This window comes from Aulonocara sp. 'chitande type north' Nkhata Bay, linkage group LG23, assembly GCF_057382095.1.
Source record: "Aulonocara sp. 'chitande type north' Nkhata Bay isolate Kocher_YH1m ecotype deep benthic linkage group LG23, A_spYH_male_GT1.1, whole genome shotgun sequence".
NCBI lineage: Eukaryota > Metazoa > Chordata > Actinopteri > Cichliformes > Cichlidae > Aulonocara > Aulonocara sp. 'chitande type north' Nkhata Bay.
This window is the reverse complement of record NC_141365.1, coordinates 31,651,618-31,674,303: the sequence shown is the minus strand read 5'-3', so window position 1 is coordinate 31,674,303 and position 22,686 is coordinate 31,651,618. Positions and strand designations below refer to the sequence as shown.

The window sequence follows — 22,686 nt, the reverse complement described above, 5'->3', positions numbered from 1 at the left end:
CGGCGATCACCGCAGCGGCTGTGGTTTGGGGTGGTCAAGTAAGCTCTCCAACTCTCTCCGTCCACTTGTGTTTAACGTTCGGCTATCAACGGTATGCCATAAACCCTGTTTTGTTCCCTGTTGTCAGGTAGCTCCGGTGCGTCTGCTACCTACCTGTATGCTTCGGCTCCATCTCATCGCCTCGGTGTTTTCCTGCTGGCACATTTTTATTTATCACTGTATATAGCCCTTTCCCTTGTAAATATTCCCCCTTACTCGTGTATATAAAAACTTGCATCACAAACTATTCTGCGTCCGTGTGTGTTTCTGCCACGTAATCCATCTGTGTAATCCAGCTAACCTAACAGAGTAATGTTTCATGGCAGACATTTAAGGAACCAGCTGTGAACTTGTGTAAAAACTGTATGTGCTCTGCATGTGACAGTGCATGATATGTGGTTGACTTTACTTCCTGCTTCTGATTAGGAGTGTCTTCGGATGCATACCAGAGTTACCAGAGTACCAGAGTTTATGGTTTGAAGGCAGAAACACTCAGTCTATATATACCACTTGAAACTTTGGGTATTAATCAGATTAAAACAAAAGCGTAGATTTTTTAAATTCATTTCTTTACAGGAAAAACAGGATGAGAATGAATCATTATAATCTTTTTTTTAAATCTAACAGATATGGAGAAAATATTATAGTTTTTACTTGCACAAAATGATTAATATTACATTTCTATTCCCAAAAGAATCACAATAAGTACAATAGCTCATTAGTCATTCATGTAGTCAGAAAGTCAGTGGATAGCTGATATGATACAGACAGATAACCATTACTGTTATCATAGGTAAGTTTCTCAAGAGTTAATTCAAGTCATGGATGTGCAACAGAAGAACATCACAGTGAGTGCATGACAAAAAACAAACAAACATTCAAATCAATACACACAATCATAAAAATCTCCAAAAATTTGTTTTGTACTACGACTTAACCTGACTACAGCTTCTGTGACACCTCTGTCTTAGAGGACAGTTTACTCATGTGTCATGCACACAAATACAGTGACAATAATCCTCAGAACAATGATCATCTCTCTCTCCCTGAGTTTGCTATACCTGTATATGGCTCTTAACCCACATCCCTGCAGAAGTTGTACATCTTTACAGATCTGGTCACAAATCTACATTTTTAGTATTTTAAAATGATGCATTAATATCCCAGCGCAGATATATTTTCAACAATTTTTACTGTAACACAAAAACAGTGGGAACCTAATTTTAGTAGCATGTTAATAAATATTTGGTAAACTAATGAGGAATAATGGCAGGATGATCGTGTATATAGAATTGAACTAAAATTCACTACAATGTGCACATTCCTGCTAATGAACTGACATGCTAACAGGAACAGTGCTGTTGTTTTACATCATTCTGACACAGCACTGGAGCTGCAGCACACAGGAGCAGTGTTGGTCAAGTTACTTGAAAAATGTAATCAGTAACTAATTACGGATTACTTCCCCAAAAAAGTAATCCCGTTACTTTACTGATTACTTATTTTCAAAAGTAATTAATTACTTAGTTACTTAGTTACTTTTAAAAAACACGATTTACAACCTGAATAGGTGATAAAGTATGGAAAGCAATAGATCTTTCAGTCCAATTCTACTTTTTCTGCATAATCCATCATACAAAATGTAATCAAATGGAAAAGTCTCTTTTTAAAAACTTGGTTTATTAGTTTTAACCTTTTAACTTTATGCATCAAGCAAAATTTTAATTATATGCAACATTCTCTGACTGGAAGAAATTTGTTTAACATTTAAACCTATTTTCTACACATTCCAGCACATAAAATAAAATATATTTTTGTTTACACTCACTCCTTCAAATAGATGCAAGTAAAACACGGCAGAAAATAAATAAAATCAAAGACTTGCGGTCCTGTTGCTATATTTTCACCTGTATAGCAGGAGTTTCTCTGTGAGTTTCCCATTATGTCGTAGCGCACTCGGTGCTTGCTTAGAAGTTTGGGGGGGGGGGGGGGGGGTGTTTCGCTGTAAAAAGAAGTTTTGTTCCCACACACAACGGACACTAATATTTTTGTCACTTTTTATGGAATCAAACTCAAAATAAGGTCAGTACTTCCACGCTTTAAACGCTGCACGCTCATACTCTCTCCTGCACTCAATATATTATCCATTGTTGATCTGCACACAGCTGTTTTCACGAATGTTGCACTCGCTTACGTCACTGTCATGAGACATTCTCGCAAAAAAATCACGGTTTTAGTAACGCAGTAACGCAGCGTTCCTACGGGAAAGTAACGGTGATCTAATTACCGTTTTTGCAATAGTAATCCCTTACGTAAAGTAAGGGATTACTATTGCCAAAAAGTACCTGAAAAAAGTAATCGATTACAGTAACGCGTTACAAGTAACAAGTAACGCGTTACTGCCCATCTCTGCACAGGAGTAACCTACAGAAATAAGTAATGCTGACTGATATTACCAGCTAGTTTGGTATTATTTTCAAGCCTTTACTTTTTGACATGCTGCTATGTTATTCCTGGTGTAAACTTGGACATTTTAACTACAAGGATTGACTTTTGTAGTCAACCTCAAGTGGACATTTGAGGAACTGCAGTTTTTGGCACCTCTGTCATTTTTCAGCCCTGGAGATGACTGCTTATGATGCCACATGACACAAAATGCTTCTATTAAGCACCATTTGAGGCAACAGCTTTGGTGTTAGAATCCCTAACAGCTTTAAATCTAAACACAATGTGATGTGTGTGCTCAGACCATACTCTTTGCAGTTTGCTTGGCACAGGTTGTATTTTATGGTTGATTGACGTTGTAGGTGTAATTTGCTAGGTACACTGGGTGGTATTGTCTGTGCTGAGACATTGTGCCCATATATATCAAACATGCTCTAACACAGCTCTTGTTAGTGTACCCATTGTAAGTGACATGACATCTGGTGAAGAATCTCAGCATAACTCTGCTAAATCCCAAACTGAGCAGAGGCATAATCAGCGAGAGTAAAAACACTTATGAAAGCTTGTAGGCTTTTAAATATTGACCAAAATGTGAGGGTGCTGATTCTGCTATTTAAATTATTAACAAGTCTTCAGGATCTCAGGTAAACAAGGTGTGATGGTCTATGCGGTATAACTCAAAGATCAAAGAGCAGTTTTTACAGAAGTGATGAGTTGTGTTTTTGGTATCCACACTCTTTACTTCGAGTCTCTGCATTCCCTTCTAACTGTCCTTCAGGTCTCCTCTGGTGGAGTTACACCAGCTTCAGATATTCATCAGTTGTCCTCTAGTGTGATTTAGTCAAGCAGTTCTTAGTCTTTATGCCAAACGGATGGCTGCGTACTCTGAGGTCTCTTCCACCTCCATCCGTGGCCGATTAACCCGCTGAGGCAGCTCGTGGTTAAGAGCAGCATACACAACAGAGCCGCTCTCCTCCTCCACGGTGTTCCTCTGTCTCTCTCTGCCCACATGACTCGGCCCATAAGCCTGCTCATTATCTCTTGATAATCTAAACTCATTGGGCTGCCTTGGTGGAGTTTTCCTCTTGGTAGATCTCCGAGATGGTGCAGCATAGGGGCTTCCTCTCTGTGAGGGCTCCAAGCTGGGTTGAGGAAGAGGTCGCTCCACCATGGGGATCTGCATGTACTGGAAACATCCAAAAATGTTCGAGTTAAAATTATTGATGGAAAAAATGTGATAAGCTTGAAATATTTTATATCTTACCTGATTTTCAGCTTGACTGTCTTTCTTTGGCTTCCCTGCAGGATGGACAGTTTACATGTTTAGTATTCAGTACATCTGGTGATGTTTTATTTTGAAAAGGCGAGAGAACAGCTCACCTTTACAGCCTCGCATTGATATGACAGATATGATTATGACTATGATGACGAATGTGGCGATCCCAGCAGCAGAGTACACGTACGGCAACAAGGTTTCTGTATTGTCAGGAGCAGTCGTGCTGACTGCAAGAAAAACAGGTTTCAGTCAGTTTGGATTCAATAAAGCTACAACAACACACATTATATAAAACCTTTCTTACCTGTGAGATTATTCTGTGTAATAGTGGTAATTTCAGCATGATCTGTAAAAAAAAAAAAAACAACAGAGAAGCTGTCTGAGGTCTGAACAACACAAAAATATCATGAGATTCAGAAAAAGTCCACTGTTCAGTGTGAGTGAAGGTTTCTTAGAGAATTATAATTGGTGAAAAATCCACACTCACCATAGACATTGACAGTGATGGCATGACCCATACTCCCTCCACCTTGACACTGATACTGACCAGAGTCATGTCTGAGAATGTTCTGGAAGATCAAATAGAAGATCCATACTGATTTGTTTAAAGGTTTCAAATCTGTTTTAATGTGACTGTCACCGCTGACATTGACGGGGACAATAGCTTCCTCAACTTTATACCAGGTGACTGTTGTTGGTGAATCATTGCAAAAAAATACTGGGCAATTAATCCAAAGTTGTTGTCCAGCTGATGCATTATAAACTGTGTTGCGACGTACTCTAATTTCTGTAGAACAGTCAGAGTCACCTGCAGAAGAGAAATTATACCAAACACATAAAGAAGAACAATTAGAAATTAAGAAATGTTTGATGTTAATTTTAATTTAATTGAGAACATAAAGCAATATATTACACAAGAGACTGATCAAAGGTGTTTAGACAATACATTTATATAAAGACTGTTTAATTGAAGACTAATAAATATATAAACATATCCATCATATTGCAACAATAAGATCAAAGAAGTAAACATGAGGTATGACAAACAGTAAGAATGAAAAAAAAAAAGATTAAAAAGAAAAATCACTCAGTGACATTTATTTGATAATGAGTGGAAAAGTAATTTGCATGAACTCCAGCAGTTCAGCAAACTGTGAGTGAACCCGTCCTAACACAAAGGGAAACCTAAAGCCACGTGTATTAATTTAATGTATACCTTTTACTGTCAGATATTCCACTGCTCTTAAATACTGAGCTCACAGTCTCACTACAAGATCCACCAGCATGTGTCCCGGAGCTGTTTATCATATGACAGAAAAACTGGAAGTTTAAACTTCTGAGTTTTCAGGACAGCACCTATCATAACTGTCCTGTAGAAAACCTTTAAGAGATGATTTTGCTTTTCAAGTTTTACCAAAGAATATTATGTTAAGAGGGAGAATTTGAACCCAGAAGCTTCAGAGCAGTTTAAGAATGCCTGTGAATTTTTTTGAATTAATTATTAGACATTTTTACCGAGACAAGAATTTGATAATAATAGTTATGCTTTAAGTGAAGTCCATATAAACCTGTAATTGCAATTTATAAAAACATTACTTTTAGCTGCTGCTGTCCCACAGTGTTTCTGTCGTTTAACATTCACCATAAAAAAATCTTTTAGCAGGCGTGTGTTTAGGCAGAGTCCAGCATTATGGCAGACAAATATTTAGGTCCCACCTTCATGATTACTATTAATATTAGCACTGACAACTGTATCACCTTTAGACCACATTTAAAGACACCTTGTAGTAGACCAGAGTGACTATAGCAAGTAATCTGTAGAAAAAGGTGTTTTAATAAGCATTACTGTGAGGGGATATTTAGATTGTCAATTTTTTTAAATATGTGATTAAGACCATTGATACTTTTTAAACATTTTTTGAAACAGAAATTTTACAGGGATGTGAGGCTTCATTGGGCCCAGACGAGTATTGCATCATCGCAACAGGTGACCATGTCTGTGTTATCATTGTTTCTCCTCTTGTGTATTTACTACAGTATGTTTGTGATCATTGTCATGAGGGAAAATCCCTCTCTGAGCAATATTCTTGTGAACAGGAGTCTCTTAGTATTTTTATAAGAAATACTGCCACGTAAACAAATGTATTTAATTATCTACACCACACCCTTTATTCTTACGAAGCCTGATATCTGCCCATTCTGACGCCTCACACTGTGCGGTGTCTGTAGCGGGCCTGACCAGATCCACGTAAAACACAACAGATTTAATCTGAGCCACAGAAATATTTTGATTTCATTTAACTAAAGATTTTGAAGCCATTCATCAGCATTCTTTTTATCAGCGTTGGGCGAAGCTATTTTGTGTTTTATGAGCAGTTTATTTGTCACTTCATGTCTCGCCCACTCCAGTCTTTTTGTTGTGTGTCTTTCTGTTTGTCTAGACCATTGTTGACCTTTGGTTTTGGACAACATTGCTCTTCCTACTCCATTAAAACCACTGCTGTACATCTTGTGTCCTCTCTAGGAAGTTGCACAGTTTCATTTCTTACTTGTGTGGTCAATTCCTTTTGACACAGACCCACAAACACAGCCTCTCCCAGTCCACACAGTCTTTTTAACCTTATTCATAACTAAAAATTACAGCAGCTCTATTATGTCTGATTCACTGATGTGATACTTTTTGCTTCCTAATTTTCAACTGTGTTTCTTTTTAATGACGGCACACACAAGATTAAATACCTGACACTTCACTTTTAATATTTTAGTTATATTAAAGGAGTGCGCTCATTTGCGTATGTCACTATACTGGCTGTGAATAAAGTCACGTGCATCTTACGTTTCCCATGAGAAATTAAAAATAGGAAATTACACGGAGCTAGTATCTCCCCTGATCCAAACCATCACACACATAAAAAAGCACAAGGAACATAAAGTAGGCGATTAATTGAGCTCTGAGAATTTCTTTTTAATATATATGATCTTTTCCTCCTGTGCAAATTATTTCCATCAAGCTCCCACACGTAAGAAACCCTGCTGCTCTGGGAGAACAGAAGCAAAAGTTTTAGCATCTGAAACAGAAAGCTCTGCAGATGTTTAAAGGCAGGCTGTGCCATTTATGGCAGAATCTGCCTTCGATATCTGATACCACTGATAGTTTGAGTTTGAGATTTTGAGATCTAACTGAATTCTGCCTCTGATCTTTTTTTAAAGCTGCACGACTGGCAGCCACTTTTCACTCAAAAGTTACATCATATGTGGATGTGGCACTTTCCGGGTCACAACCTTTAAAAATATCAGGCCAACAGCTTTTATCAGATCATTTCCAGTACGATCGCAAACACTTTACTTCTCAGCCTGACTGCCTGAGAAGAGAAGAAAGCAAATATTCCACAAATACTGAGACGGCACAACACGATCTGTACAAAAACATCAACTTACTCTGAGCATTTAAGGTGAGGAGCAGCCCAACCAAGATGGACACATGGAGGATGGTCCAGCATCGATTAGCCCTCATGATGCTGAGAAAAGCTCCCGTCATTGTCCAGTAACAGCCAGCCCAAGGCAGTAATGTTCCTCCAAGCGCATTATTATGTGATAAACCCAAAAGAGAAACACTGATATGAAACTTGCTCCTTCCTCTTTCTGCTCACTCCTTTCCCCTTATCTCTGTCTCTCTCCCACCCTCTGTGTGATTGAAGCTGGGGTGTGTACACCAGTGGGTGGTCTTGCTTCTGCAAATCTTGCAAGTCAAATTCAGTGAAATATCTCAAAAACAGGGGGTTCCCACATGAGCCCTCTCTCGCGCACACTTTTCATTTCAGAGTCTTGTTTCGCTCTGTGAACCTGTGCACCTTCATCATCACTTCTGGGTAGATTGTGTGGTTTACCTTCTTTAAGCTGACTTCCTTTCCCCTCTCCTTTCCTTTTAAGTTGCCGTCTGCCTCTCCTGCAAACTTGTGCGACCTTGTGCAGAGCACTGTGGTTTGAGCGGAGGGTGTACATTGCTCTGAAGAGGAGATGGGGACTTTGTGGCCTGTTAGGCTTTAATGCCCACTCTGTTGACATGTGTGTGTGGTTGCTGTTTTGGTAAGACCATCAACCCGTGGACCCCTTATCTGTCAGTCAATCACCTTCAGTTGGGTTTTAATGGAGTCCTCTGGGAGGTTTCTGAAGATATAAATCACCCCAAAGATGTCAGGGTTGCTTTTTTATCTTTTGAATAGAAATATACTGTGGTTGGGAGCTTCACCTATACTTAAAAGTACACTGAGCTTTTTTTCTTTTGCCCATATCTCTCAGCTTTGGCCACCAGCATGTGGAAAAGTAGCTATCCACTTAAAAAAAATAATCTGGCTGTTTTATAAGTAAAAGTATAATTCTAATAGCCTACTTTGTAATGCTGCGTCCCAACTGGAAATAAATTTGCTTAATTTTTTCCAATTCTATATCTGGAAACTAGTCCTCATTTTGGTGGGGAATAACGTAAAACTACTTAATCAAAGGGGAATTTTCATGCTATTCGAGAAAATTAAAAAAATGGCACAGCGCTGTTCACCCGAGGAGGGAACTAATTTCTGAAACAACAGCGCTGTCAGCCGGCGGTACGGCTAAGTACAGGATGAAAACCATACGCAAGCGCCCACTCTTTACGTAATGACGTAACGAGGACGTTTCCGACGACCCGAAAATGGCGGAGTACCTGGCATCCATTTTCGGTACAGAGAAAGACAAGTAAGTTTTGAACAGTTTTCAGTCAGTTTTAAATATTATTCGTTCTTAAATTCGTATAAGATATCGCTTTTATGTAAAGTGTGCTTGCAGTGGTTCTATTTTGCCGGCGGTGGGGCTTATTTTGTACCCACAGCTCAGCTGCATGTCCCAGTCAAGCTAACCTTAGCAGGAGGAAGCTAACGTTAAGCTAACGCTTTGAATGAAACTCATGCCCTGGCTAACTTGCAGCCTTTGCGTGCTGTTAGTTTGCGCCAAAACATTCAGTTGTTTTAAATGTTTCCAGTTTGTGCGTGCACAACTGGAGTGTATGTTAAGTGTATGTTAAAGAAATTTTCAAAAAGAAGAAGAAACCGCTAACGCGTGGCCCGCTCAGTTAAGAAGCTGATTAGCAGAGTACCTGTCTGGCTTGTATTGTTCCGCCCCACCGGTGGAGTGCAGCAGAAAGCATCTTCCACTATGTGCCTGCTGAAGTCTTAAAAGTAGCTTTAAGTTAGCTATACGTTTATGTACTGATGTGATGATTTCCACAAGTAGGATCTTTGGTTTCGTACGGGTGAAACACAACAGTGGTTGAGATACCCAAGCAGAGCCAGAAACGTACATCCATTTGTACTGTGCGTATTAAGAGGCTAGAATCAATGTAATTTAATTCCCGGACAAACTTTGATCAAGTATCGCGTTAATGAAAGATCAGTAAGTAGGCCAGCCGTAGCTGTAATGTTCACACGGTCTACTATGCGACTGATGTCTTTCAGTACTAGTAGTGAGCCCCGCAGTGCTTCATTGCTTCAGTCTTATATGAAAAAGACGTGACTTGGTGGTAATGATGGTGAAAAAAAGTTGTTCCTATACACCAAACAAATGAGTAACATGTATTTATTGTTCTTCTTACACATTCATTGTATAAGACAAAGTAATCCGTTACAGGTACTATTAGTGTTGCTGTTTGATGATCTCTTATTTACAGGAATGCGTGACTTGTCCCAAATAATTAAAAAACAACAACTGAAAATTGTTTAGAAAACTGTATTTACAAACAACAATGTACACATATTGTAGATGCTGGTTTTGACATAAGCTGCTACACATAATATATATATAATTTCAACAGATTTATGGGTCATAAAGTATAATTCCCAAATTCATTATAGTTGTTGATAACCCTGGTAACCTAAGCAGTTTATATAGTAAGTTTAGTCCATATTGCATCATTATATTAAGATTATCATTTGTATACAATCAACCAATTTCACAGAGAGCTATGAGTTGATTAAAATGCTTTTAATAGTTAAAAGAAATGCAAAATATATGTTTTGGAAGTTTTTTGGTACCTTTTTTTTCTTCCCACATCTTTTCGAGTATGTATTAAATGTAAAACGCATAACACCTCTGCACCTGGTGTCTGCACTACTCTGACATTTCACATGTCCTAAATGAAGCAGACACAGACTTTCGTTTCCTGACTGGGTTTTGCCCTGACTTCCTCTGGGAGTGGATGAAGTTCCAACTTCTTGTATAACTATGACTCCCAAGGACCTGACGGTCATGGCCCTGATACTTTTGGATTTCATTCTGTAATGCACCCCTCCCTCCCATTTTAGACAGGCTATGTAAATCTGGTCTTTCTGTTTTGCAAGGAAGCGTCTGTGTTTTGTGGACTTAGCCAGACGTCAGGCCTGGTCTGGCAGCGACAGCACCTGCAGGACTAGAGCATCTACAACAAGTTATCGGGTTGTGAAGCGTAGTTAGTCTCATTTTCTAACTTTGTTGGCTTTATGGTCTTTAAAACCAGCCTCAGATGTTAACAAACCTTCAACCAAACCTTTGTATTTATCACAGTCATTTCATTCGTTATCTTACCAGTCGGAGTGTGCAGCATTGTGCTGTTTCTGTGCAGTGTTATGGGTGTGGTTGTGTTACTGTAGTGCAGCTACTGTTATTGTATGTTGCATCTGTAATAAAACAGTTATTGTCTATTGCTTATAAAGGTTATATCTCTACGCTCCGTATTAGGTTTTGTCTATAAACGGTTTAAGACCCATCACTGATGGTTCAGAACAAACAGGGTAGTTGCATTCTGCTTTTTCATTAGTTCTGTTAATATGTCAACATTCGTACACCTTAGCAACACCCAAGGTCAGATTCTAAATATGTGTGATAATGATTTTTCTTCTTTTTTCAGGGTCAATTGTTCCTTCTACTTTAAAATTGGAGCTTGCAGACATGGAGACCGCTGTTCGAGATTGCACAACAAACCAACCTTCAGCCAGGTGGGTATCCCAGCAAAGTACCTTTTTAAATTGATGACTTTATTGCATGAGGTCGACCACGAACCCTCAGCCCTGCAGTACACTGATAACCCAGTGTACCTCCTGACCCACTTAGGCTATGTTCACACTGCAGGCGAAAGCGCATCAAATCTGACTTTTTTGACCCTATGCGACCCATATCCGATCATGGTGTGACAGTGTTAACAGCACAAATCCGATATTTTCAAATCCGATCTGGGTCACTTTTGTATGTAGTACTGAATCCGATACATATCTGATGTTTTAGAAAGCGACTGCTGTTTGAATGGTCATGTCGCATTAAATCCGTCTTTTACGTCACTGACACAAGACAGACACCAATTATCAGTGCCCGAGAAGACATCGTGAACGCTTCCTGGCCATCCAGTGAAACTGCTGGGAAGACAACGTTGGAGAAACGTGAACATTTTATTTGTACTGTATAATCTGCAGATTCTGACAGACAACTATACTTTGAAGCACCGCTCCTCTCTAAAACAGCAATAAGGATAATTATCAGGCCATATGTAAATAACAAAATATCTTTATAACTTAAAGCAAAACTGGGAAACGTAAAGTCTGAAACAAGTGTTTATATTAAGGGCCATCAGTCGAACAACACTGTTTGGTCTGGGTCTAAACAGAGCGTGTTGTGTGTGACGTCTTCTTTTGCGCATGTAGGCCGCTTTGAGTGTTCACACTAGAGCGCGTTTGCTGTCGCATTTTATTTGTAGTGTGAATAGCAGACAAAAAAAACGGATTTGATCAAAAAATCGGAATTGAACATTAAGACCTGCAGTTTGCCCTCTTGACTTAATGAGTTGCATGCCGTGGCCCTGAAGGATTTAGACACAAGAGCATAAAATTGCTCATATGCGCTCAAAGTCTTTGTGGTTTTAAAGTTATGTTAGGTTTGCATGGTGTGTGTAAAAAGTGAGGGTTTTTCTTGGCTCAAAATGAGCCTTTAGAAGTGGCTACGCTCATAAGCACAATTGGTCTGCATGCATAAAGCAATGAGTCTGTTACCCTAAAAAGTGTCTGTGAATTTTCCTGTTAAATGTATCCCATGCGTGAGTATATTTGATCTCTTTTACAAGAGAACTTGTCCTGGTTCTAGTGATTTTCATTCTGTGGGTGGGTGTAAATGTGAGAAAAGTGTTCTGGTCATTGTCCTGTTCATGTTATTCCAAACTCATGTGCTTTGTTTGTCTTTGCCTTAATGTGTCACTGACTTCTTGTTGATCATTTTCAGTGTGGGGTTTTTTTTTTTTCATTTGTTTTTTTTTTTGTGTGTGTGGTATTCAGTAACCTGTGTTTTGAAATTGGGAAAAAGTTGGTGCTTTATGTTATGTGAAGTATGTGAAGTTGCGTGAGGTAGGTTAACTGAGGTTACTGTGAGTGTGGGCTAAAATGTAGAGAGTGGGGAAGACATGGCAAACTTGCCGCAAACACACGGCCAGCCTACATTCCAGTGTAGTTTTACATTGACCCTAATATGTCACACTTATCACATTTCTTTTTCTTTTAAATGTGCTAAAGCATGATATTACTGACAGGCTCAAACTGAAGTCTTTGTTACCAGAAAAGGTTGAAAACCTGACACTCCTGGCTCACCAGATGCACTTTTTCTTGTTTTCTCCACAGACCATCTTGATTCAGAACATCTACCGCAATCCTCAGAACAGTGCGCAGACAGCCGACGCTTCTCGCTGTAAGTGAAACTTTCATCAGCAACGTTTTCTTGCTCTGTTTCCTAAAAGCACTGGTCCAATATAAAAGCACATCCAAGGGACTGCTTCAGCCTTCTTCACTGGAGAACTTGTTCGGACCCCATTATCTCCCACGAACCCCAACACAGTTGATGTGTAATATCTAACCCTGTGGTTCCCAAACTAGGAAGGCACAGTTATGAGAGTAATGGTCCAGCAGTGCTGAATAAAATGACACATGGGTCTCTGAAGCAAAGCGTGGACAGTACAACTGCCAAAAAGACCACAAAATATACTGAGGCATATCTCAGTCTCTGCTTCACCACAGTGTGTAATGAAAATGGACCACTGTGTCGTATAATGCTATGCCTCTTTTCCACTAGCACCTGCTGAACTTGGTTTCAGCTGTTTTACATTAAAACTGAGGACCACCTTAACATAGACATAGACATCGACATCGTTTTAGTAACGCGGCTCGAAACTCCCATGACGTTGTTTGCACGTGACACAAAGCAAACCTCGAGCTCCCTATAGAGCTGGGCGATATGAGATTTTTTCATATCACGATATGTTTTTTTCATTTCAGGCGATAACGATATCTATCACGATATAAGCCAAATAACTATATTTGTAAGATTTAAATGTGCCGTTGCTCACAAGTAAAATGTGAAATAATCAGCAGCTTGTTTTTATTTAAATATTTATTTCCCATAATAAGTTCAACAGGGTAGATGTACTTAAGGAACATGAGACTTTTTCAGATAAATAAAGGCAAATATTGCAAACTACACAAAAGGCAGCCGCTAAAGCGTTTAAGTTTCAAAATAGAACAAATGAAACAGACTAAATTGTCAATTCCACTTAGAAACAAAATATTAATTCTAAAAAGAAATCTTAGTTTGTTTTACAGAAGAACAGACAAAACTGACTAACTTTTGTCAATATCAAATAAACTGAGAACTAAAAGGAAATTCTCAATCTCTCCTTGTTGTATAGCTTAGCTTTTCAAACTGTTTTAACAGTTACTTTAGTCTGACAAAAGCCGAATGACGAATTAGCGCTTCCAGTCAGAGACTGAGGCTACGTCCACACGTACACGGGTATTTTTGAAAACGGAGATTTTCCGTTTTCGTTTTAAAAAATAATCCCGTCCACACATAAAGGCAGAAATGAAGGAAAACGCTGCTATGAACATGCCAAAGCAGCAGGTGGCGCTAGATTCCTAACCGTGCAGAAATGTTGGCCAATCAGAAGTCTAGAAGCCTCGGTGGGAAAAAGTAAACAAAGCTGGGGCATAGAAGCAGAACCGAGTCGTATGTGTGGAGGGACAGTAACTGTGTGTATATGTAAGCATTTAAACACTGCAGAGAGTAGAATTAACAGTAACAGTATTGTAGAAATTCATTTCACCGAAACAATAACGCGGCGCACAGTGTGACGCATGCACCAGTTTATTGTATTTCCAGACTTGCTTTCGGCACAATTTACAGTGCACGCTACTCTGTTTTTTGTCAGACTTGAAATAGCCGAAATACCTTCAAACTACGGAATTTCTATGGCTCTTCCGTTCGACAATCTCTCCGGCATTGGAACCATCATCGGTTTTCTCTTCGGTCACGCTCGGTTGATTTTTCTAGTCGGCACACTCATTTCCTCCATTATGCGCTGGCTGCTTCCCAAACAAACACACGTGCGGCTTGGCACTTGTGCAGTAAGTAGCAAGTCACGCGACGTGACGCTGCGGCTGTGATTGGTTCAGCTCTGCGCTACTGAATTTGGATCGGCTGACCTTTTTTTTTTTTTTTTTTTTTTTTTTTTTAAAGAGGACAAGAGCGACGAGGTCTATCGCGATAGCTTAATTTCTCTATCGAGTAAAAGTTATATCGCGATACATATCGTTATCGTTCTATCGCCCAGCTCTTGCTCCCTACGGATTCTGTCATCAGCCATCTCAAACACAACAACGTCTGCCACTTAAAAAAAAAAAAAAGTACCTCCTAACAGGCACTACCACCTAATGGAAAACCATAAAAATATAGTCGAGTAAATTATTCCACATTAAAAAATAAATAAACATGGTTATACTCAAAATAATGTGCAGTATATTAAAATGGGTTTCAACAGGGAGAATAACAAAAGTCTGCACTTTGTTGTTCAGTCAAAACAAGTTCAAACTTTTTAAATTACGTAGGCAGTTTTTAAATTGCTGCCTTGGTGGAGGTTTGTGCTTCCTGAGTACTTGTTGCTTCTTATTTGTTATTTTTCTTTAGGTTCACATGCTTAAATTGTATTTCTGTATTGATCACTAAAAAGCTGTTTGGAGTTTGTGAGAAAAAAGTGTGTATAAGATTGCATGTGAGGGGTGGCCTTGAAAAATGTTTTTATCTACTGATGGAGGCCCTGCAGAAAAAGTTTGGGAACCACTCGCCTAATACAAACAAACAAAAAAGCATGAACACCTGCTTCTGATGCCTCTGCTTTCACGTAACTCAGAATGCAGTAAACAACCGTCTGACCAGTGACACTAAAGCAAACAGTGCTTACAAACTGTGCTGATTATGGAAGAAATGAGATCAGTAAATATGTCGAGCCCAGTCTGGCAGAGCTGAAGCAGACCCTCTCATGCAGGTAGGTTGGTAATGGAGTCATAGGCTGCCTGTGGATTGAGAATTAGCTTGTCTATTTGTCTTTGGGCTCTGTGTTCAAACTACACATCCAGCTAGCTTTGACAGGCCTGTATTTGGTTTAATGTTGATAGACTGTCTTTTAATACACAGCTACTCTGTACTTGATAAATTAAAAAAACAAATAGAAATTTGTAGTACTTGAAGTGGAGCTATTATGCTTTTTCTTATAGTCTGTTATATATGTACTTTTAAATGTTGTCCAAAGTTTCAGATAATGTGAACGTGTGAGCATATGGACAAGTAGTGCCTGTGTGCCTTCAGACTACTCTGAATGCTCAGATTCGGAGAGTTTTTTTATACTCTTGGTTCTGTATGATGTCATAGAGAGATGGGTATAGAAACGCCTCCCACCTGCTGCTCTCGTTATGAGAGGAAGCTGATCAGAACAGTTTGCTTAAAGAGAGGGCAACAGGAGCCAAATCAGATAGATGTAGAAAGATGGTGAAATGGGCTTTTGTGCCAAGGCATGAATCACGCAGAACTACCCTAGTAGGAACCAAAAATTAAAAATTTGGAGCTTCAAGTGAGCATAATGGGTACTTGTGGTTAGAGCTGGGCGATAGAACGATAACGATATGTATCGCGATATAACTTTTACTCGATAGAGAAATTAAGCTATCGCGATAGACCTCGCCGCTCTTGTCCTCTTAAAAAAATAAAAATAAAAAAAAAAGGTCAGCCAATCTAAATTAAGTAGCGCAGAGCCGAACCAATCACAGCCGCAGCGTCACGTCGCGTGACTTGTTACGTACAGCACAAGTGCCAAGCCACACGTGTGTTTGTGTGGGAAGCAGCCAGCGGGTAATGGAGCCAGCGCGTAATGGAGGAAGTGGAGAGTGTGCCGACTAGAAAAATCAACCGAGCGTGACCGAAGAGAAAACAGATGATGGTTCCAACGCCGGAGAGATTGTCGAACGGAAGAGCCATAGAAGTTCCGTAGTGTGAAGGTACTTCGGCTATTTTAAGTCTGACAAAAAACAGAGTAGCGTGCACTGTAAATTGTGCCGAAAGCAAGTCTGGAAATACAATAAACTGGTGCATGCGTCACACTGTGCGCCACGTTATTGTTTCGGTGAAATGAATTTCTACAATACTGTTAATTCTACTCTCTGCAGTGTTTAAATGCTTACATATACACACAGTTACTGTCCGTCCACACATACGACTCGGTTCTGCTTCTATGCCCCAGCTTTGTTTACTTTTTCCCACCGAGGCTTCTAGACTTCTGATTGGCCAACATTTCTGCACGGTTAGGAATCTAGCGCCACCTGCTGCTTTGGCATGTTCATAGCAGCGTTTTCCTTCATTTCTGCCTTTATGTGTGGACGGGATTATTTTTTAAAACGAAAACGGAAAATCTCCGTTTTCAAAAATACCCGTGTACGTGTGGACGTAGCCTCAGTCTCTGACTGGAAGCGCTAATTCGTCATTCGGCTTTTGTCAGACTAAAGTAACTGTTAAAACAGTTTGAAAAGCTAAGCTATACAACAAGGAGAGATTGAGAATTTCCTTTTAGTTCTCAGTTTATTTGATATTGACAAAAGTTAGTCAGTTTTGTCTGTTCTTCTGTAAAACAAACTAAGATTTCTTTTTAGAATTAATATTTTGTTTCTAAGTGGAATTGACAATTTAGTAGTCTGTTTCGTTTGTTCTGTTTTGAAACTTAAACGCTTTAGCGGCTGCCTTTTGTGTAGTTTGCAATATTTGCCTTTATTTATCTGAAAAAGTCTCATGTTCCTTAAGTACATCTACCCTGTTGAACTTATTATGGGAAATAAATATTTAAATAAAAACAAGCTGCTGATTATTTCACATTTTACTTGTGAGCAACAGCACATTTAAATCTTACAAATATAGTTATTTGGCTTATATCGTGATAGATATCGTTATCGCCTGAAATGAAAAAAACATATCGTGATATGAAAAAATCTCATATCGCCCAGCTCTACTTGTGGTGGATTTAGAAGTAGAATGGGAGGCAGAGCCTTCAGCTTCCAGTTTGGAATCGTGTGACAGACAGTATCTCTACTTTCCTTTTTGATAAGTCATTTGGTTAGGGCTGGATCAGGTGACCCTGAATCCTTCCTGAGTTATACTGCAATAGGTCTAGGCTGCTGGGGGATTCCCATGATGCATTGAGTATTTCTTCTTCTTCTTTTTTCACTCCCTATGTGTTTATACACCTCTGCATTTAATTATTAGTTATTATTAATCTCTGGCTCTCTTCCACAGCGTGTCTTTGTCCCGTCTTCACTCGCTCATCCCCAACCGGTTGCAGCAGATTGCCGCCCCTCCCTGAGCCTGGTTCTGCCGGAGGTTTCTTCCTGTTAAAAGGGAGTTTTTCCTTCCCACTGTCGCCAAAGTGCTTGCTCATAGGGGGTCGTATGATTGTTGGGGTTATTTTCTGTTTTTTTTATTGTAGGGTCTTCACCTTACAATATAAAGCACTTTGAAGCAATCTGTTGTAATGATTGGGGGCTATATAAATAAAATTTAATTTTAATAATAGATCCACTTCAAAGAAAAATCCAAGTGAGGCTATAAATGTTTTAAAGAACAAGTTCAGATTATCCATTATTTTGAGGTGAATCTTTAATGAATGAATGAATCTTTAAGCAGAGTTTTCATCTAATGAATCAACTCAGAAACACTTTAAGAGACTAAACAGGTGTGATTGATGATCTGTTACCTCCAAAATTAAACTTTGAGTCAAGCAGTGTTCTTTTAGACCTTTATTAATATTACAGCCTTTTCATGATGAGCTAAAATATTCAAAAGCTACATTATACAGCGTGATTGTGCAGTCTTGCCTTCTTGTACCACAGATCTGCTATATTAAGGGGAAAAACAGCGGAGTGGTCTATTTTTTTGAGATTGTGCAAACGGGTGTAACCATCACATGATCAGCAGGAGCAATTTCACAACAGAAATTATCTAATAACATTGTTTTCCTCCCCAGCTCTGTATTCGGTTGGATTTATATCACAGCAGTTTACGTTTTGTATTTCAGACCATTTCCCTCTTGAACATTTACCTTCATAACCTTGAAAACTGCCCAGTCTGCTGATGCTTACACTGTAAGTTCTCCCTTCATCCGCAGGACCCTCCAGCACTGACTGCACTTAATTCATTATACCACACCTCCCCACATCAAATTTGGTCAAGTATAGAATTGTGTCCTCTGTACACACACACACACAGAGTTTTTGGGCCTCATGCTGTTTTGCATGTTTTCCAGGCCTAAACTCCAATTAGCCCAGTCAGTGTCATGCACTGATGTGCAAAGAGCAGCTTTTCTTTCACTTCCTTCATTTTCAAGATGTGATTAAACCAAAAAGCTATAATTAAAGTACTGTTTCTGGGTTTTCTACACTTAATGTTTTCATACTGAGTGCACAGTGATTGCTTCTGCATTACTGAAGCTGGCTTCTACTAGTGATGCCCCCGACTTAGTCAGGGGTTTGTCATTAAAATGCATATTTAATGTTAGGATCCCTGTGTACTCAGTGAACAGTTCTGTAAAGGTGGCAAAACACTGCAAGAAAAGTCATTTTAAAGTAAATCCACCAACCTGGAGAAGACTAAAGGGTTTTCTTGTTAAAGACAGTTTGTGTAGCATCTCCTTCAGAATCTTTACTTTATATTATTAACAGGGTTTAGCAAGATTTGATGTTGCTTAACATGGTCTGAGTTTTTAACCACCAGTGTCTGTCTAGCTTTGACATGACTGTCCCTTTTTGGGCGTTTTTTAGGTGCCGTCAGCGATGTGGAAATGCAGGAGCACTACGATGAGTTCTTTGAGGTGAGTGAACTTTTGTTTCTCCTTTGTGTCCCACGTGTGGCACTGTTGGACGTCATGAATGTGTTATCTGCATATTTCAGCCAAAAAGAGCAACTGGGGCAAGGTGTTATTGACAGTGTATTCATGAAGAAAGGATCTTTTATTGGTTTAGAGGGGCTGGTATTTGGCTAACTAATAACCCAATAAAAACTGATTGTGAGTTTATCATGTTCATAGGTTTTGAATATGAGATTTAAAAACAGTTTTTATAATATGTGTTGTAGAGATGATTGTTTGTAAAGGTTAATAATCCTTCTTAGTTGTTATATAACTTATTACTCACTGATTAAAAGCCACTCAGCATGACTCCACAATAATAGCATTACTTACTACTACATATTATTTACTACACAGTTTTTACATTACCGCCGCTTTGTACTTTGGTTAGTTTGTGTGGTAGGTTTTCCTGGTTATAAGAGGTGCAATATAAGAATAGAACTGGTTTGACAGGTTTCGATTGTGCCCCCCCCCCCCAATATCCAACACAGGAGGTGTTCACAGAGATGGAGGAGAAGTATGGAGAAGTGGAGGAGATGAACGTCTGTGATAACTTAGGCGACCACCTCGTCGGCAATGTCTATGTTAAGGTCTGTTTTAGGATCTTGGTTTATTTAAACGGGGTTGAATTGTTATGATGAGCTTAAACCAGTAATTTCCTAAGTATGTGTGTGTCTTTTGGGTGTAGTTTCGTCACGAGGAGGATGCAGAGAAAGCCGTTATGGACCTTAACAACCGCTGGTTCAATGGCCAGCCCATCCACGCAGAACTCTCCCCAGTCACTGACTTCAGGGAAGCCTGCTGCCGTCAGTATGAAATGGGGTGAGTATTGTGAGAAAACGTGTTAGTGTTTAATGAAAGCATTTTACTGTATTTAATTAACCAGCTGACTAATAGACTATAGCAGCGGTCTCCAACCTTTTTAGCGCCACGGACCGGTTTATGCCCAACAATATTTTCACGGACTGGCCTTTACAACAAAATAAAATTAGTACCGGTACCGAAAGAAAGAAAATGTATTCATAACACATGTGAAAAGACCCAGGAAAACCAAGTAAACGATAACAAAATAACGCTCAAAACCGATAAAAACCCTGAACATTTCACACCTGAGCCTCAACTCTCGCGGCCCGGTACCAAACGACTCACGGACCGGTACCGGTCCGAGGCCCCGGGGTTGGGGACCGCTGGACTATAGGAAGGGAAAAAAAAGTTTTTTATCTAGAGCCAAACCACAACAACAGTTGCCCCAAGATGCTTCATATTGTAAGATAAAAACCCTATGATAATACAAGAAAACCTCTACAATTGGACAACCTCTATGAGTAAGCATTTGGTGAACGTGGGAGGGAAAACTCCCTTTTAACAGGAAGAAACCTCTGGCAGAACTGGAGGGGCGGGGCTGTAGTGAGTAAAAAAAGGAGTAGAGGTTAAACTTTCTTAAAACAAATACTGCATGTGCATTTAAGAGAATTTTGTCACTTTGTACTATGTGTAACATCGTATGCTCACAGTGTCACATTAGTTTGCTGTTAATGCTGGCACTATCGGCCTCTTTAATGCTTGAAAGGTTATATACAGGGGTGCACATAAGTGGTCTGCAGGTGCGCTGTCAAAATTAAAAACGCGCACTAGATAAGAAGTTGTCCACTAGAGTGGGATTTTCACGGCATATTCTGCACCACATCGCTGTGCGTTCATCATTTGTTTGAAGCCAGCTCACCTCCTGCAACCACTTTTCCAAGAATACGCACTCCTTTTGCGCTTTGGACTCCTGACATTTCTTTGGAGGTGGAGGAACACCAAAGTAATTGCTTAAAGGAGCCTGCTTCTTTGACTTCTTTAAGAGTTCTAAACAAATCTGTCCTCCTCCAGAAAATCTTATGTACGCAAACGCGTGTTGCAACTTCTTAGCTGGTGTGCGTCTTGTTTTATTTTGAAGGCGCATATACAAATACAGGCCAGGCCATTTACTTAGACAGTCTACAAGATAATGTAGACAGTGTCATCCTGCCGCTGATGGATAGATGACAGAGCCTCACTGTTCACCCTGGAGCCAATGCTTGTCTACCAATCAAGGATGCTAGCCTCAGGATGCAGCACTCGAAGCAACTGTAATGGGCCTGTCTCCCTGAGTATAAAACAATCACATTTAACTAAAAGGACAGCATCAGCTGACACGATGATGGCACAGAGCAAAGGAGAAGCGTGCACATGTAGTTACACTCTGTCCTTGGTCAGTGATAGGGTCTTTGCGATCTTTTCCTTTACAAGTCCCTCTGTGATTTTTTTTTTTTTCCTTCCATTGGATCAACGGGGTTGTTTGCTCTCCCTCAACTCTGGAGGCAGATAAAGATTAGGTGTTCTGCTTGGTGGGTTGGCAGGGCTCCTCAGAATGTGCGACTATGAGCCAACTTTTCCTCGTGGCACAGATCTACAAAATGCAAGGCCAGCAACGTTAACCCTTCACATCCTGTTTTCCTGTGTTACATACTGCCAAGCTAAGTCACATTGTTTCACACTCTAAACCGGTGACTGTTATTCATGCATTTATTACATCACATCTGGCTTTATCGTTCACTTGTTTATGCAGAAACTCTAGAATGGCGTACTCTCACATCACACAGTTGCTGATCCAGCTCCCTGATGAATCCAGGGTCCATTTTAAGATTCTGGGTTTGACTTCTAGAGCTTTTCATAGGCAAACATCAGCTTACATGAGCAAACTTTTAGATCCCTGAGTTCATGTGATCAGAGCCTGCTGGCTGAGTGTCTTGGGAACTCATCTGCTTTACGAAAACTAAAGGAGACAGTTTTGGGCTTCTGGAACACTCTCCTTCTGAGAGATCTGTGACTGGAACTTGATAATTTATATTCTGGTGTTTTGTTTGAAGCACTTTGTGATGTTTATGTAGAAAGGTGCAATAGAAATCAAACTTCACACACTTGCTTACTTACAGAGAGTGCACCCGAGGTGGCTTCTGCAACTTCATGCATCTGAAACCAATATCAAGGGAACTGAGGAGGGAGCTGTACGGCCGCCGCAGGAAAAGGTCCTGTAAAGCCCGAGAGCAAGACAACTGCTTTTGTGTATGGCTTTTAAATTTGAAAATAAATATCTTTTGCTCTCTTCTTTACCAGACACCGCTCGCGCTCGCGCTCCCGGGAACGACGTTCCCGCTCCAGGGATCGACGGCGGGACCGCGAGAGGCGGAGGTCGAGGGATCGAGAACGCTCCGGAAGATTCTGAAAGTAGACGAGATGGACCCACCAAAATTCTCCCCCTAAAGCCCAACAGTGATGACAGTTATTTTGTTTTTTGTTTTTTTGTGAATTGTTGGAAGTGTTCTTTCTCTTATTCCCTTTTTTTTAAGACAAGCTTGTGCCGCTTTCTCAATAAAAAACAGATTTGTAACTGCATCTGCACCGCTTTTCTTCAAGACTCAATCCTATTCTAGGAAGGATTTTATTATGATTTATTATTACTCTGCTATATTTTTATACCAAAGCTGCTAACCAGAGACTAATTTTAAAGCTCCTTCGTAGTCTGTCAGACTGTAAACTTTCCTTCACACAGTCACTAACAGCGGACAACTGTTGCTGCATTTTTTTTCTGGTAAATGGCTGATGCAATGCTAACTAATCAGCCTGTTCTTTTACTAGTTCCCTTTTT

General features: G+C 39.8%; 2 protein-coding genes across 2 annotated transcripts; one reads left to right on the top strand and one right to left on the bottom strand.

Moving 5' to 3' along the window:
• Window positions 1–2,375: 2,375 nt before the first annotated feature.
• LOC147302219 (B- and T-lymphocyte attenuator-like) lies at window positions 2,376–7,736 on the bottom strand. Its single transcript, XM_086282999.1, has 6 exons — window positions 7,199–7,736; window positions 4,248–4,568; window positions 4,065–4,106; window positions 3,865–3,987; window positions 3,749–3,783; window positions 2,376–3,670 (listed from the first exon to the last, which is right to left on the bottom strand). Exons 1-6 carry the CDS (start codon window positions 7,296–7,298, stop codon window positions 3,344–3,346), a joined length of 948 nt encoding a protein of 315 aa, XP_086139125.1. The 5' UTR covers window positions 7,299–7,736; the 3' UTR covers window positions 2,376–3,343.
• Window positions 7,737–8,361: 625 nt separating this feature from the next.
• LOC147302218 (splicing factor U2AF 35 kDa subunit-like) lies at window positions 8,362–22,433 on the top strand. Its single transcript, XM_086284612.1, has 8 exons — window positions 8,362–8,491; window positions 10,674–10,761; window positions 12,424–12,490; window positions 18,928–18,977; window positions 19,505–19,603; window positions 19,702–19,835; window positions 21,974–22,066; window positions 22,155–22,433. Exons 1-8 carry the CDS (start codon window positions 8,448–8,450, stop codon window positions 22,261–22,263), a joined length of 684 nt encoding a protein of 227 aa, XP_086140738.1. The 5' UTR covers window positions 8,362–8,447; the 3' UTR covers window positions 22,264–22,433.
• The last annotated feature ends 253 nt before the right edge of the window (window positions 22,434–22,686 follow it).